This window comes from Bufo gargarizans, chromosome 1 (genome assembly GCF_014858855.1).
Source record: "Bufo gargarizans isolate SCDJY-AF-19 chromosome 1, ASM1485885v1, whole genome shotgun sequence".
NCBI classification, from domain to species: Eukaryota; Metazoa; Chordata; class Amphibia; order Anura; family Bufonidae; genus Bufo; species Bufo gargarizans.
In genome coordinates, this window is record NC_058080.1 from 323,404,792 (window position 1) to 323,419,919 (window position 15,128).

Here is a 15,128-nt window from a genome sequence, read left to right on the forward strand (position 1 = left end):
AAACGACTCTGGAGTTTGTCCTGCCGCGGTGGAACGCATTCTTGCGTTCCATCGGCAGGATATGACGTCCTGATACAACTCCCACACATCTGACTGCCGTGGAGCGCAGGATGCGTTTCACAGGCGAACGGATGTGACTCCTGGTCACTTCAAGATCCGCCCAGCGAGGCCGTCCCTCCATCACACCCGGAAGTAAGCCATCTATTACTGACATTCTTTATGCGATCCTGGCCTTGGGGGTTTTACGTCACAAGTGATATGTGCTTATCCTGATGACTACCCCCAAGCAAAGTGAGTAGACACATGTTTTGGTACTGTTTTTTAATTAATCTATTCCTTTTGTAATAACAGCTTAACTCCATTTTATGGATATTCTCTGTACTTTTATGGCATTCAATAGCACGTTTCTGGGGGGTACTAGCCTGTGACCCTGCACTGTCAGATCAGTATCTTATATAATTATCCACTATCCTGACTACATGGGAGAGCTGGCGCTTAACTACTACCCTACCCCTTTTTTTTGTCCTGAGGTGATATGTGTGCACTATAGGAAACCCCTTCATGAGCACCACCACTTCATCACACTCCCCCTATCATACAGCAGCAGTAGAAACCTTTCCTTGGGCTAGGGGACACTTCAGAGAAGTTCAACAGAATATCACGAAGAGTTGGGATTGCAACATTGCTCATCTTCATTTCCAGATGACCCTAAACAGAGTGAAAAAAGCAAGTCTTGTTTGGTGGTTGAACAAAGAAAATCCTTCCTGAGGGAAGAACAGTGAGCTATAACCACAGATGCTTCATCCCCCGGTTAGGAAGGGTCATTTTTGGAAGTTATAGTTCAGGATTTCTAGAAGATAGGTTTTCTGGAAGAAGGAGGACACACAGAGGTCCTTGTATTTCAAGGAACTCATAGATATTCACCTAGGACGTGTATCAGGGGTAAAGTCTGTCCTGGTCAGCTCCAACAACATAGCAACAGTCTGGGACCTAAACAAGCAAGGCAGCACCAGGAGTCCTCTTCTTATGCAGGAATGCAAGAATATTCTGAATCTGGCCAAAGTTTGACTCTGCAGTTTAAGAGCCAGGCATGTAAAAAGATCTGTCAATACTGTAGCAGAAGAGACTGAAACATGCCACATGGGAGCTCAATTCAATCTAAAGTATTTTAGGGAAGCCAAGATGGATCTTATAGCCAATAGGTCCAGCCGCAAGTTGGACAGCTTTTGTTCCCTTAAAGGATAACTGTCACATTTAGACCCCAATTTCAATTTTCATATATGTAGTTACTAATAACATGATATTCCAGAATCAGTTACTATTAGACTGACTTACCCCATATTTAATAAGATTCAGCCCTTAGCAACCAGTCTGCATAAAACTACAATTTCACTATTCAGTTAAGATGTCCGCCACTGCCCTCACCCTGAGGCTAATCCTGCCTGCCCTCACTAGCCAGTAACAATAGCCCCTCAAAAGTGTCAGTAACCACAGCCCTCCCCCTAAAGGGTTAATCTCCTGCAGTACAAAGGGGTCCTCTTAGAACATGTTGCTTTCATTTATACACTGAGCAGATGGCAGATCTCCCTTCCCTGGTCTGCGCTGCTTCGGCTCTGCATTGTCCAAGTCTGCTGAGTGAGGGAGCGTCTGTCAAGCGCAGGGACAGGGAGAAGTGCACACAGCCCAGGCACTGTTATCAGCTGCCTGGGAGGACTTGGCTTTAATCATTTACTTACAGTCCCTGGCTGTCTGTAGTCTGACCTTGCACGCTGCATGCTTCTGCGTCCTCCGTCCTTCAACACATAGACGGACCATACCTAGCAACCTTATTTTAAGCACAGGTAAAAGCAGGCAGTACAGGGAACTAAACTGTGGAATTAAGGGGTAATTGAATACACAGTGAAAAGTTTAAATAGGGCCACCAAGGAGATATTAATCACCACAATCCAATACAAAAAAAATAAAAATATGACAGTTATACTTTAAGGCAGCAGATCAACTTTCTCAAGGATGCTTTCTCTTTCCTTAAAGTAATCAGTTTCTGCATATCTTCCCTCTGGTGTCATTATTCTCCAGAAGGTTGTGGCAGAAGGTTCATCTGTTATTCTTCTGTCCCTGCAAAGAATGGTTACAGCTTTTTGTTTTCTGGGGGAGGGTTTCGAAGTTGCAACCCTATCAAGTTTTCTTGCTGCAGAACAAAATTACAACTCCTCACCTTAGCAGACTGCACCTACAATGCTTTCGCAAAGTCTTCAGACCCCTTCACTTTTTTTACATTATGTTGAGGCCTTATGCTATAATCAAAAAAGTTCAAGTTTTTTCCACATCAATCTGTGCTCAATATCCCACAATGAGAAAGTGAAAACAGAATTTAAAAGATTTTTGCAAATTTATTAAAAAGGAGAAATTTCGCATTTCGATTTCAATCAAAAGCTTATTGTGTTTTTTTTGTCTTTAAAAATTTGAGCCCAGAAGTGAAAAACAGCTAATACTCTAATAAGATTTGACGCTTGTCCTCAAGAGATTAGTCTTGTCTCAGTTTAAACTGTTATTAAGCTAGTTTCATACTAGCATTAGACATCTCCATCAGGCTGTTCCAGCAGGGGGTAGGTGGCTTAAGGTCAAGCCCAACCCTAACCCTCTACCTTCAACAATAAATAAGATGCTCCCCTTAATTGGAACAAGAGGTGGAAAAATGTGCAAACAATATATAAGAAATGTGCAAAGAAGCAAAACCAGTGATAACCACACAAAGCATGACAGTGAGAGGACAGGAGGAGGAGTGTGACCTACCTGCAGGGTTGCCATCAGGAATTTGTTAACCGTAACAACCATAACTTTTCTTTTTCATTGCGCTGTTTTGCCATACACATAAGTAAGATTTTAATTTATATCAACTTTTGTTATGGGTTAATAAAGGGAAAAATAGTACCATTTTTATTTACCTTGTTTACCAATAACTATAAATAATTTAATAGTTTGTTACGAAAGCACATTTATTATAATGTTTTTTTCTCCATAAATTTTTCTTAGTAACGTTAACTTTCCAGAAAAATAAGTTGTTTGTTCCTTCTGAATTACGTCACAAGGTGTTCGAGGAACATCACTGTACGGTTCTCACATGACACCCTGGGAGCAGATCCACTGTCGATCTCATCTCTCGTAGATTCTGGGGGCCGGGGTTGCGTAAGTGTGTTGAGGACTATGTGTTTGCTTGCCGTACTTATGCACATACTAAGGTGACACATACTCGGCCTTCTGGATCTATTCTTCCATTGCCTGTCCCGTCCCGACCTTGGACTCATTTATCCATGGGTTTTATCATGGATTTACCAAATTCTTCAGGAAAAACTGTGATATTGGTGGTTTTTGATCGCTTTAGTAAGATAGCGCACTTTATAGCATTGCCAGGTCTACCTAATGCTAAAACTCTGGCACAAGTGTTTGTCGATAACATAGTGAAATTACATGGTATTCCTTCTGATGTGGTGACTGATAGGGGGACTCAAATTGTTTCCAAATTCTGGAAGGCGTTCTGTACTCATCTGGGGGTAAAATTGTCCTTCTCTTCGGCCTTTTATCCTCACTCGAACTGACAGACTGAACTCACTAACCAGAATCTGGAGACTTATTTGAGATATTTTGTTTCGAAGAACCAGGAGGAGTGGTTCTCATTTTTGTCTTTAGCCGAGTTTGCCATAAATAACCGTAGACAGGAGTCCACTGATAAGTTGCCGTTTTTGGGTTTCACCCGCAAGTTGGCATATTTTCTGGTATGGAGACTTCTGGTATATCTGAAGAGGAACGATTTTCCTTTTCTTTGTCATATATTTGGCGGAAAATTCAAAATAATCTGAAAAAAAAAATGGGCAAGTATAAACGTGAGAGTGGGTAATTCTGTGTAGCTGTCCACAAGAAACATTAAGTTGAAAGTACCTTCTTGGAAGTTGGGTCCAAGGGTTATTGGTCCATATAAGATCACTGCCATTATTAACCTGGTAGCCTTTCGTCTTGAACTTCCTCAGGCTTTGAAGATTCATAATGTGTTCCATAAGTTGTTGTTGAAAAGATGTCTTGAACCGTCCTCCTTGCCTCCTTCTCCTGTCATGGTGGACAGTAATATGGAATTCCACATCTCCAGGATAGTGGACTCCCGAAGTCTCAGTAGATCACTCCAGTATCTCGTCCACTGGAGGGGTTACGGACCAGAGGAGAGGATATGGGTTACAGCGGCTGACGTTAATGCTAGTCGTCTGGTGAAAGCCTTTCACAGTGCTCATCCAGATAAAGTCGGTCCTGGGTGTCCAGAGGCCACCTGTAGAAGGGGGGTATTGTCACGGTTTCTCCTGTGACAGGAGTCAGAAGATCTAAGAGACTGGCTGTACGTGATGTGATCTTACAGCCTCTCTGATTTCACCTGTTGCTGGGTATGACCACACCCCTTGTCTCAGGTGTTGCCTATGTGGGCATTCCAACTCTTCTATTTAGTCTGGTCTCACCCATCATGCTATGAGGTTGATAGCTCCTTTCATGTTGTGAAGATCTGGTGTCTGGTTCTCCTCTGAGTTTCTGCTCATCTGCATACTGTGGAGTTAAGTGTCTTTTCCCTACTTTTTTTGTTCATGGTTTTCCCCTACCTTTTGGTATTCGGCCTGAGGGTCTCTTGTTCCTTCAGCTTGGAAGGAACAGGTCATCTCTTGTCCTGACACTATTTCCAGGGCCCTTTAGGGTCAGATAGGGCCCTAGGTTCCAGCGTATGAAGATTCCTACCTTCAAGGTCTGTTCATACTTATAGTAGTCAGGGCTCGGTTTAGGGATTCACTAGGTCACCTTTTCCCCTTTCCCTAGTTTCCAGGCCTAGTACCTTTTCCCTTCCCTCTTGTGGTCGGTGTAGAGTTATCTACCCACACCGCCCCATGACACCGAGACCCCCACAAGATTTCTTTCTAGGCCGCAAGGGATGTGTATACCAAGTTTTGTTTAAATCAATGGTTGTGTTTTTGAGTGATCGTGGAACATACATACATACGTATGTCCTCCTTTATTGATATAGAAGTTATTACATAAAAATATAATTTTTACTTTCCAGCTTTTTTCTTTTATGGTAAAAGTTACAATTTAATTTATTTCAAAAAGTTATTGTTACTAAAAAAAATAATGAAGTAAAAACCATTAAAGCTTTTGTCACATACTTAGTATGAAATATCATAAAACAGTATTTGGTATCCATGTAATCATAATAAGCTGTCTATCATAGGCAATATATGTGCGTGCAGCAGAGCTGTGTGGTGCAGGGTTAGCTGTGTATACATACAGTGCATGTAGTAGAGCTGTATAAATGTGTATTTAGTGTGCGTGCTACAGTGCCCTATGTATAATGTGTGTCCTGAAGACCTGTGCAAAAGACATGTGTAAAATGTGCATGCTGCATACTTTTGTTTGTTTATAATGTGCATGTTGCAGAGCTCTGTGCATATAAGGTGCTAGCTGCAGAGCTGTGTGTGTGTCTATAATGTCATGTTAATGGACAGAGTAAAACAAATTACTTTAATAAGCACATGAAAGCAAGCACATTTACTTAAATTTAGGCTCATTCCAAAGGAGCAATGATAACATTGAATGTGTTCCATCCTACGGTCTGAACTCTGACTTCATTTCAATGGATATGCACATGAGCATTGTTTTTCACTGACCATCTGTCCATTCAGGAAAAATCACATTTGCTATCCTCACCTGTTATTTATGCAGGACTGGTCAATTCAAGTCAATGGGTCTGTAAAAATATATTTTTTTTCACATTAAGGCCTCATGCACACAACCGTAAGTGTGCCCTGTTGTATCTTTGTGTGGAACGGACATGTGGTGTACTTTCCACATCCTTTGCAACCCTATAGAAATTAATGAGCCATCATCTGATCCACAAAAAATGCTGATTAGATGCGGATAAAAGTCATGTGCATGAGGCCTAATGGACTATTTTTAACTGATGGTTGTTATGAGATGTAGAGTGGAATTTATCCGATTTTCTTCATGTGTGTGCAAAAAAAAAAACATGAAAAATTGTTGCATTCCTGAGGAAAAAATGCTAGAACTTAACAGCTTTTCACTGACAGAACTCGGCAAAGTTCAGTATCCCTTGTGTGAAAGAGACCTTAGTTAAGTGACCACATGTGTCATAGCTGTTTGTTTTACTGGTGAGAACACAATACGCTACGGTTAACCATAGGTTAGGGTGAATCATAAACTATTTAACCTGTTCTACCCGAGACTATCAAAGTTAGAGGCATTAATCACTCCACTCCATTAAACTACCATAGAAGTTTTAAGTTGTAAGTAGAAATATTTTTTTTTATGATTTTCTATTGTGTAAACCTGGGTCTAAATGTGCATCTTACTGAAATATACAGTCCTCAAGTTTTGTTTAGTGTGGAAAAAAGATGGCTTAGAGAAGATGTACAAATATGAGTCTACAGTACATAGATCTTGCTGATGACCTTTTTATACATGGTCCTGTAGCTGTGACAAGGTCCTCTACATCTAAAGGAAGGAAGGTTTTATCATCAACATAGAAGACGATTCTTTACTGTAAAAACAGTGAGATTATGGAACTCTTTGCCATAGGCAATTGTAATGGCCAATCCAGTGAATGTTTTGCAGGTTAGGGGTACTAGACTTTTCTTATTTTTTCCAACCTTACCAACTATCTTTGAAAGCAGTGTTATTAAATGTAATAATATAATCTGTTCAATGTTTTAACATTTAAGTATTTTTCTCTATTGTAATGTTTTCCAGAGGGAATCCTGAACAATGCCAGAGATACAAGTGTCATGGATACTCTACCACTGAATGGTAACCATGTGAACACCTATAACCTTGCAAGACGGGAATATCTTAGTGATTGTGTAAAAATAATTGACCGTGGCTTTAACCACAAGGAATCTGCCTTAGAAAAAAAGATTTTGAAGGAGCTCACTTCTGACTGTATACCTTCCTATCTGAATAACCATGAAGGCTCATGTGAACAAAGTAGAAATCTAGTAAACAAGTTGATCAATAACATTAACAATTTGAAAGATGATATAGTCCTCAATGATGCTACATGTTTAACTAATCATGAAATTCTTGGTTTAGAACTGATAGAGAAATCTGATGCTCCATTGCTGCCCTCATGGGCCTTGCCTACAGACAGTCTTCAGCCTCTTCATTTTACGAGGAGAAAGATTTCACCAGAAAACAGTGAAAGTGTTTTCCCTTTGTTAACAAAGGAGCACAATGCTCACAGTGAAGCAATGCAATCACCTAACAGAGATTTTCTGTACACCAGCATGCCAATTCTAACAGGCATAGCTGTCACAGGAAACATTACAAATAGTACTCAAATGGATTTCTCGCCAATCAAAACTAGGGATGGAGAAGAATTATACTACAAAAGCATGCCAAACTTGGTTACCCAAAACAACATACATCAACTTCACACATACTATCCTCTAGGAAGGGGAAGCAGTGATGGATTCATAGTTCCATCAAGCAAAGATGGAACACCTTATGATGAAAAACCAGCTCACTTCGTCACAAGTCTATAAAATGTAAAAGAGGAAATTAGTAATGTTAACAAACTCTTTTATGATTTACTATAAAAAGTAATATTGTGTGTGCTCCTAAATCTTTATGCTGTAAGACATTTTTTAAAATGGCATTTTTAGTCCTGTGAACAGGATACAAATGTAATGCTCTGTTTTCTGTTTTTTTTTCTAACTGTTCCAAAAAGAATTCTTTCTTCAAGAAATGATGAAAGAGAAATAATAAGAATGCCAATATTTGTAGTCTTTATTTATTATGTTGGTAACTGAATAACTGGATCATATTTCTTAACAACACGGCAAGATAATTTAGAGTGGTGGCTTGACAATTCAAAATGTTTTATCACGTTCATTACAAACTTTGCTACTGCAGTTGTTATACAATAGCATTGTATATTTAAATCAACATATTGGCCAGGTTTACCACTGTATGACATAAATACAATCAGAAATGCAGCATTTAGTCAAAATGCTATTTATGAAGCCCCATGCTTCTGTGGAAGACAAGTAGGTTGGGTTCGGGAGTTGCATTTACTAATAATCTCAGCTACTTTCCTTGTTAGAGAAGTGTTCGGAAACTCTAGATCTAATTTGATATTGCCGTGCTTACTGCTTAGTCAAGAAATTATAGTGGTAGGCATATCTTCCATAGGAAGTCCTGACAACCCCTTGATAGAGAGGACCTATTTTAGGTTTCTCTTATTCCTATTATAATGAGTGGTGAGAATCTACATATGAATGTTGTTCCCACAATTACTTCACTATTAGCAAACAAGGTGGTGTTAAAGGGGAACTAAACCCTGTGAAACATAACACAAATACATTTAAACCTACCCAGCTATATCTACAAGGTGTTCCCCAAACTGCTGATATAAGCAGGTTAGGAGAGATTTTTACAGACAAATAACTTTTTCATTCCCCTACTCTTCTCTATATTTGGCTACAGAATGACTAGATGAATGCGCCTGATGTCACACACACACACTGAACAGGATGTTCAGAAGAGGGGTGAGCTTAACCACATTAAAATGCAGGCAGACCGATCTGCCCACACTTTTATAGGAGTCCCCATTTTTTGTGCCCAAAGCCACTTTCTCTCCCACTGCCCTCAGCCTCATCAGCCTCTCAGCCTTTTCAACTTGCTCATTCTACAGTACTTCAGCCAGTCTTATTAGACACCATTTACCTATTGAGACAGAGCTTAGTGCAGAGAAGTACCTGTGTGATGTCACAATGTGAGCGGAGTTCCAGTGATGCTCCATAATAACAGTTTGGACATACTGGGAGATGTAGTTCTCACATTTTATATTCCTCTCCATGTAATGGCCACAAATCCCACCTAATAACAGTCTGATCATGCTGGGAGTTGTAGTTTTCTCCTCTTATACCCCTCTCCCTATTATGTCCACTGATGTCCTATAATAACTGCCTGAACATGATGGAAGTTGTAGTTCTCTCCTCATATTTTACTCCCTATAATGTCCACTGATGCCCTATTATAACAATCTGAATATGTGACAAAATGGTCACTCTTGCTGTGTAGACAAAAGTTATCTAGACTAATCCCACCCCTCTCTCCCTATACTTCCTGACTCCAGTGCACTATCATGACAGACCCCTCTTTCTATACTTCCTGGCTCACTTGCATTAGCATGACAGGGGGAAAGGAGAGAGCGCAGTGATATGAAATTGTGATGTCTAATGAAACAAGGGCAAATAACAAAGACACATAAAGATATAATACATTTTGTTGGTTGTTCTTTTTTGTGTTTGGATTCTGGGTTTAGTTCCCCTTTAAATGTGCTTGAGTTTAAAAAATGGAATGGCTTGACCTGGACCTTCTGTTATAGGTGAATAGAAAGTCTGTGATGTCAAATAACAATCTATGAAATTGACCTTAGTGTGTCTCTGAAACAGAAAGGTTAGGCCTCGTTCACACTTCAGTGTTTGGTCAGTGATTTCCATCAGTGATTTGTGAGCCAAAACAAGAAGTGGAGCCTCCACAGACATGAGGTAGAAGGGAAAGATCTGCTCCTGTTCTGTGTTTAGAGTTGCACCTGGTTTTGGCTCACAAATCACTGATGGAAATCACTGACTAAACACTGAAGTGTGAACGAGGCCTTAGATTGTGAGTTCCACTGGGGACAGGAACTGATGAATGATGACAATCTCAGTATGTTGATGTGAAATATATTGACACTATATGGCATTGCTTATTATGTGCAAATTTGTATGTGATTAATCAGCAGCATACTAAAGTACCGGCTAAGTCGATGACATAATAAAAATATACATATAAGGCAGGGTTCACACTGCAGTTGTTTGGTCAGTTATTTCCATCACTGATTTAGAGCCAAAACCAGGTACAAGTCAAAAATACAGAACAGGTTTAATCAAATCAATATACCTGATCTTTGTGGAGGATTCACTGCTGGTTTGGGTTCCCAATAACTGATGGAAAAAATTGACCAAATACCTGTGAACTCAGCGTTAGGGCTCATGCACATCAACGTATTTTTTGTCTGTGTCCATTCCAATTTTTTTCCCTTTCAGTTTTTAACGGTATTCATATTTTGCGGATCCACAATTTGTGGATCACAAAACAACAATGGGTCCTTAGGGTGCATTCACACAACCATATGTATTTTGCGTCCGCAAAACATGGGTCCGCAAAAAATACGGATGGCGTCCGTGTTGCATCCGTTTTTTTGCGGATCCATTTTAACAATGCCTATTTTTGTCCACAAAACAGACAAGAATAGGACATGTTTTATCATTTTGCGGGGCTACGGAATGGATACACAGATGCGGACAGCACACAGTGTGCTGTCCACATTTTTTGCGGACCCATTGAAAATAATGGATCTGCTTCCTATTTGCAAAAAATGCGGATTGGATGTGCACTACAAATACTGTTGTGTGAATGGGACCTTACAGACATTTTGTAAATTGACCCCCAGCTAAGATTTTCCAATGCCTAGAGTGAAAGCTGGGGCAAATTGTCAACCAATGGATTTTGTTGTAGAAGCAGCAAAATCCATATCAAGTTCATTTATGTGGACATGAAGCCTACAAGGAACAGAACAATATACAACAATAAACTGAAAGGGAACAAACTTTTAATCTTTGTGCCCTTTCCTCTAGTACACCACTGGCCAGTATTAATGCATCTCCATCTTTGCGTTGTCAGATTGTCCATTCCCATGTGCAATGACACAGTTATGAAAAAGATTAAAACATGGCCATTTGTATAATCTGAGACATAATTGAAAGAATGCTGCAAACGTGTTGACTTGCTATAAATATATATTTTTTTTTAATTGTTACAGGTGACAAAATGTTGCTATGTGAAAATAAGAAAATAGGCCCTAAATCAATAAAAACTCAACCCTAAAAATTAATAATTTTTAGAATCACATGCTAATTTTATATATTTATGATGTGCTGTATTAACTAACTATACAAACAAATTAAATGAAAAGAAAACTAATGGCATAAAGTATAGAGATTTTATGTGATGTGCACTTACTATCATCCCATCTCTAATGTATGCTTTTTTTCTGAAAGTCGTGTCCCTGTTAATGTAGTGAAAAGAAAAATATAATTTTATTTCTTATGTCTCACAAATTTTGTCTCAGTCAAAAAGTGATTCATGTTTATTTTTTTGCCAAAAAAACAAATACATTGATTTTAGAGGAAAACTTAAATTAACAAAAAAATGTTTTATATTTTTTATATTTGCCCTTCTGATAATCCGCCATGAATGTAAGGGCACCTTCACACATGGCAGATTTTGTAGCAGACATTTATGTTGAAATTCAGTTCCATTCATCCTTTCTGCATCCTTTCTGCAGTGTAGCCCAAGCCTAAGGGTGCCTTCACACACTGTTGATTTTGTTGCAGAACTTTCTGTGGCTGAAAATCTGTTCTATTCATTTGAAAGGGGCAGCAAGCACATGGATTTCTGCAAGCCCCACTCAGCTGAATGAAACAGATTTTCTGTGGTGCAAAATTATGCAACAAAATCTATATCTATAATGCTGACATACTGCTCTCAGTGTTTTACAATACATTGCAGAACTGTAAGTGTTATATAGCATTATAAATCAATATGCTATGCGATCCTATCAGTGCTGGGAGGTCAAGACAGGAGCTGTCTCATACTCATGCTGTGAGTCCGGAGTGTGGAACTTACTCGTCTGAAAGGGGCCTATTAGTTCTGGAATGTATTGGATAACACCGACATAATGCTGTCAGTGTTATCTAATACATTCCAGAACTCTAAGGGCTGTTTCACACGAGCGGATGCCGTGCGTGGCATCCGCTCCGTGAAAGAGTGCCAAGACCCGATGCAGACTGCAGAGGCACGGAGCATTAACATGACTGATAATGCTCCGTGCCTCTGCAGTCTGCATCGGGTCTTGGCACTCTTTCACGGAGCGGATGCCACGCACGGCATCCGCTCGTGTGAAACAGCCCTAAGGGTTACATAGCATTATAAATCAATATAATGCTATGCGACCCCTTCAGTGCTGGGAGGTCAGGACAGGAGCTTCTGCATACTCACTCTGCGAGTCCAGAGCGTGACACTCGCTCATCTGAAAGGGGCCTAACAGGCTGCCAATTTATCAGATTTTCAGATTCTCAGCTTTTTTATAATCTAGAAAATAGTAAGGGGTTGTGCAGGTTTCCTTTTAAATTTCCAAATGTTCTTTAATCATTAACAGTGTCATCCCAGGCTTTCTCCTATAAAAATAAAAAAAATGTCCTTACTCTGTTTATTCCTTATCTGCTCATGCAGGACATAACATCAATAAGGTCAAATAGTGAAGGATAAATATAGGATAAATTCACAATTCAGTTACTTGGTCAGTTACTTCCATCAGTTAGGGCTCGTGCACCGCAAACAGCAGGTCTGCAATATACGGGCACTGGTGGTGTGCACTCAATGTCACAAATGCCTATTGACTATGACTATTGAACCTATTGACTTGAATGGGTCCACAATCCGCAAGATATGGAACGGTGTGGAGGCACGGATCAGAAGTCCATACAAGCACTACAAAGAGCTTCAGTGGAATTTCGGTCTCTGCCTCTGCAAACTGAAAAAATAGAACATGTTCTAAGTATCTTGCAGACCACAAACGGCATGCAGTCGGGGGTATGGGGTGCATATTCTCATGTGCATGAGCCTTAGGGCTCCTGCACACGACCGTCGTTGTTTTGCAGTCCGTTTTTCATGGACCCATTGTTCCATATCTGAGGCGTTTGTTTTCTATGATTTAAGTCCTCTTCCATTCTGTTATTCCACAAAACATTTCTGGATGGTTTCCGTATGCAATCCATTTTTTTGCGGATCAGAAACGGAAACAGTAACTTATTAATCACGAAACACATGAGCAATATGGGCTGGGCATAGCATTTCTACAGTATGGATCCGCAAAATACGGATGACATACGGATGTGTTCCGTATTTTTTGCGGAACCATTGGCTTGAATGGGGTCTCGGACTGTGATTTGCGGACAATAATAGACATGCAATACTTTTCTGTGGAATGGAAATACAGAAACGGAATGCACATGGAGTACCTCAGTTGTTTTTGCGGACCCATTAAAGTGAATGGTTCCGCATACAGTCTGCAAAAAAACAGAACGGAAGCGGAAAGAAAATAAGTTTGTGTGCATGAGCTTTATTGTGAGTCATAACCAGGAGTGAAACCTACACAGAGTTAAGGTAGAAAGGAATAATCTGCACCCGTTCTGTGTCTTTGAACTGTGCTTTTGTTTAGGCTCACAATAACTAATGGAAAAAATGGACTTTTCTAAAATTAGATTAGTGGCATACGAGTCCCTATCAGATTGGAACAGTTTCAGTGGAGTCCAGGCGAAATGGGACTACTTAAAAGTGGCACTATTGAAGGCAACAGATAATTGCATTAGGCTTGTCAGTAAAAGCAAAAAAAGGAAGAGACCACTGTGGTACTCATTAGAAGTGGCCAAAATAATTAAAAACAAAAAGATAGCATTTAGTAATTATAAAAATTTAAAAAACGAGGATGACAGGCAAATTTATAAGATTAGGCATAGAGAGGATAAACAAGTTATAAGAGCTTCTAAAGCACAGGTAGAAGAGAAAGGAGCTCAGTCAGGGAAAAAAGGAAAGACATTCTTCAGATACATAAATGAAAAAAGGCTACCAAATTGTTACCGGACAGAAAAAAATCGCAAAGAATTGCGGACCCACAAGGAGCCTTAACTATCACCAAAGAAATTGCACAAAAGTCTTTGCATAGTAAATATAAATAAACTATATTGACAATGTAAAAATACATACATAAAGATTTTAAAAAAAGGCAGCACAAAGGTGGAACACAAGGGAGAGGAATAGGACTCAAGAAGGGGCTGGGAGGTCAGCACACCAGGAATCAGGGAAAAATATATTAAGATAATCAGATGCTGGTCACCAAGATACCTCAAGACAATAAGCCCCAAACAATGGCAAATGGAGACAAATGTGAGGATAAACAGATTTGGTGAGTAGGAAAAAAGGATAAGCATACCCTGAGTGGTGTGTCGATCTCTCAGCGACCTCCTGACCCAACGCCGTTTCGCCAGTCAATCTGGCTTCTTCCCCAGTTTTTACAAAGGAAAAGGACCTCAGTTAGGAAGGAAGACTAATGAATCTTTTGATGCATGTGTCTTTACAGAGGAAGATGTTCTAAGTCGGTTGTCTAAAATGAATACAAATAAGTCACAGGGGCCTGATGGGATACACCCAAAGCTATTAAAAGAGCTGAGCGGTAAACTAGCAAAACCATTAACAGATTTATTTAACCAATCACTGGTAACAGGAGTCGTCCCAGAAGATTGGAAATTAGCAAATGTTGTGCCCATTCACAAGAAAGGTAGTAGGGAGGAATCGGGCAACTATAGGCCAGTAAGCCTGACATCAATAGTGGGGAAATTAATGGAAACCATACTTAAGGAGAGGATTGTGGAACATCGAAAATCCCATGAATTGAAAGATAAAAAACAGCATGGTTTTACTTCAGGGAGATCATGTCAAACTAATCTTATTGATTTTTTTGATTGCGTGACTAAAATAATAGATGGCGGAGGTGCAGTAGATATCGCTTATCTAGACTTTAGTAAGGCTTTTGATACTGTCCCACATAGAAGGCTTATCAATAAATTGCAAACTTTGTGCTTGGACTCCCATATTGTGGAATGGATTAGGCAGTGGCTGAGGAACAGACAACAGAGGGTTGTAGTTAATGGAGTATAATTAGACCATGGTTTTGTTACCAGTGGGGTACCTCAGGGATCTGTTCTGGGGCCCATATTGTTTAATATCTTTATCAGCGAAATTGCAGAAGGCCTTGGTGGTAAGGTGTGTCTTTTTGCTGATGACACAAATATTTGTAACAGGGTTGATGTTCCTGGAGGGATACACCAAATGGAAAAGGACTTAGGAAAACTAGAGGAATGGTCAAAAATCTGGCAACTAAAATTTAATGTTGAAAAGTGCAAGATAAATGCACCTGGGGC

General features: G+C 39.7%; 1 protein-coding gene across 2 annotated transcripts in view; it reads left to right on the top strand.

Annotated features, from left to right (window-relative positions):
* Positions 1-7,804, top strand: part of ADGRL3 (adhesion G protein-coupled receptor L3) — an 807,408-nt gene extending 799,604 nt beyond the window's left edge. For both annotated transcript variants that reach the window (XM_044305816.1, XM_044305825.1), the window contains one exon: positions 6,793-7,804. In XM_044305816.1, coding sequence (XP_044161751.1) covers positions 6,793-7,583 — 791 coding nt within the window. In that variant the 3' untranslated portion in view covers positions 7,584-7,804. The remainder of the gene's footprint in view (positions 1-6,792) is intronic.
* The last annotated feature ends 7,324 nt before the right edge of the window (positions 7,805-15,128 follow it).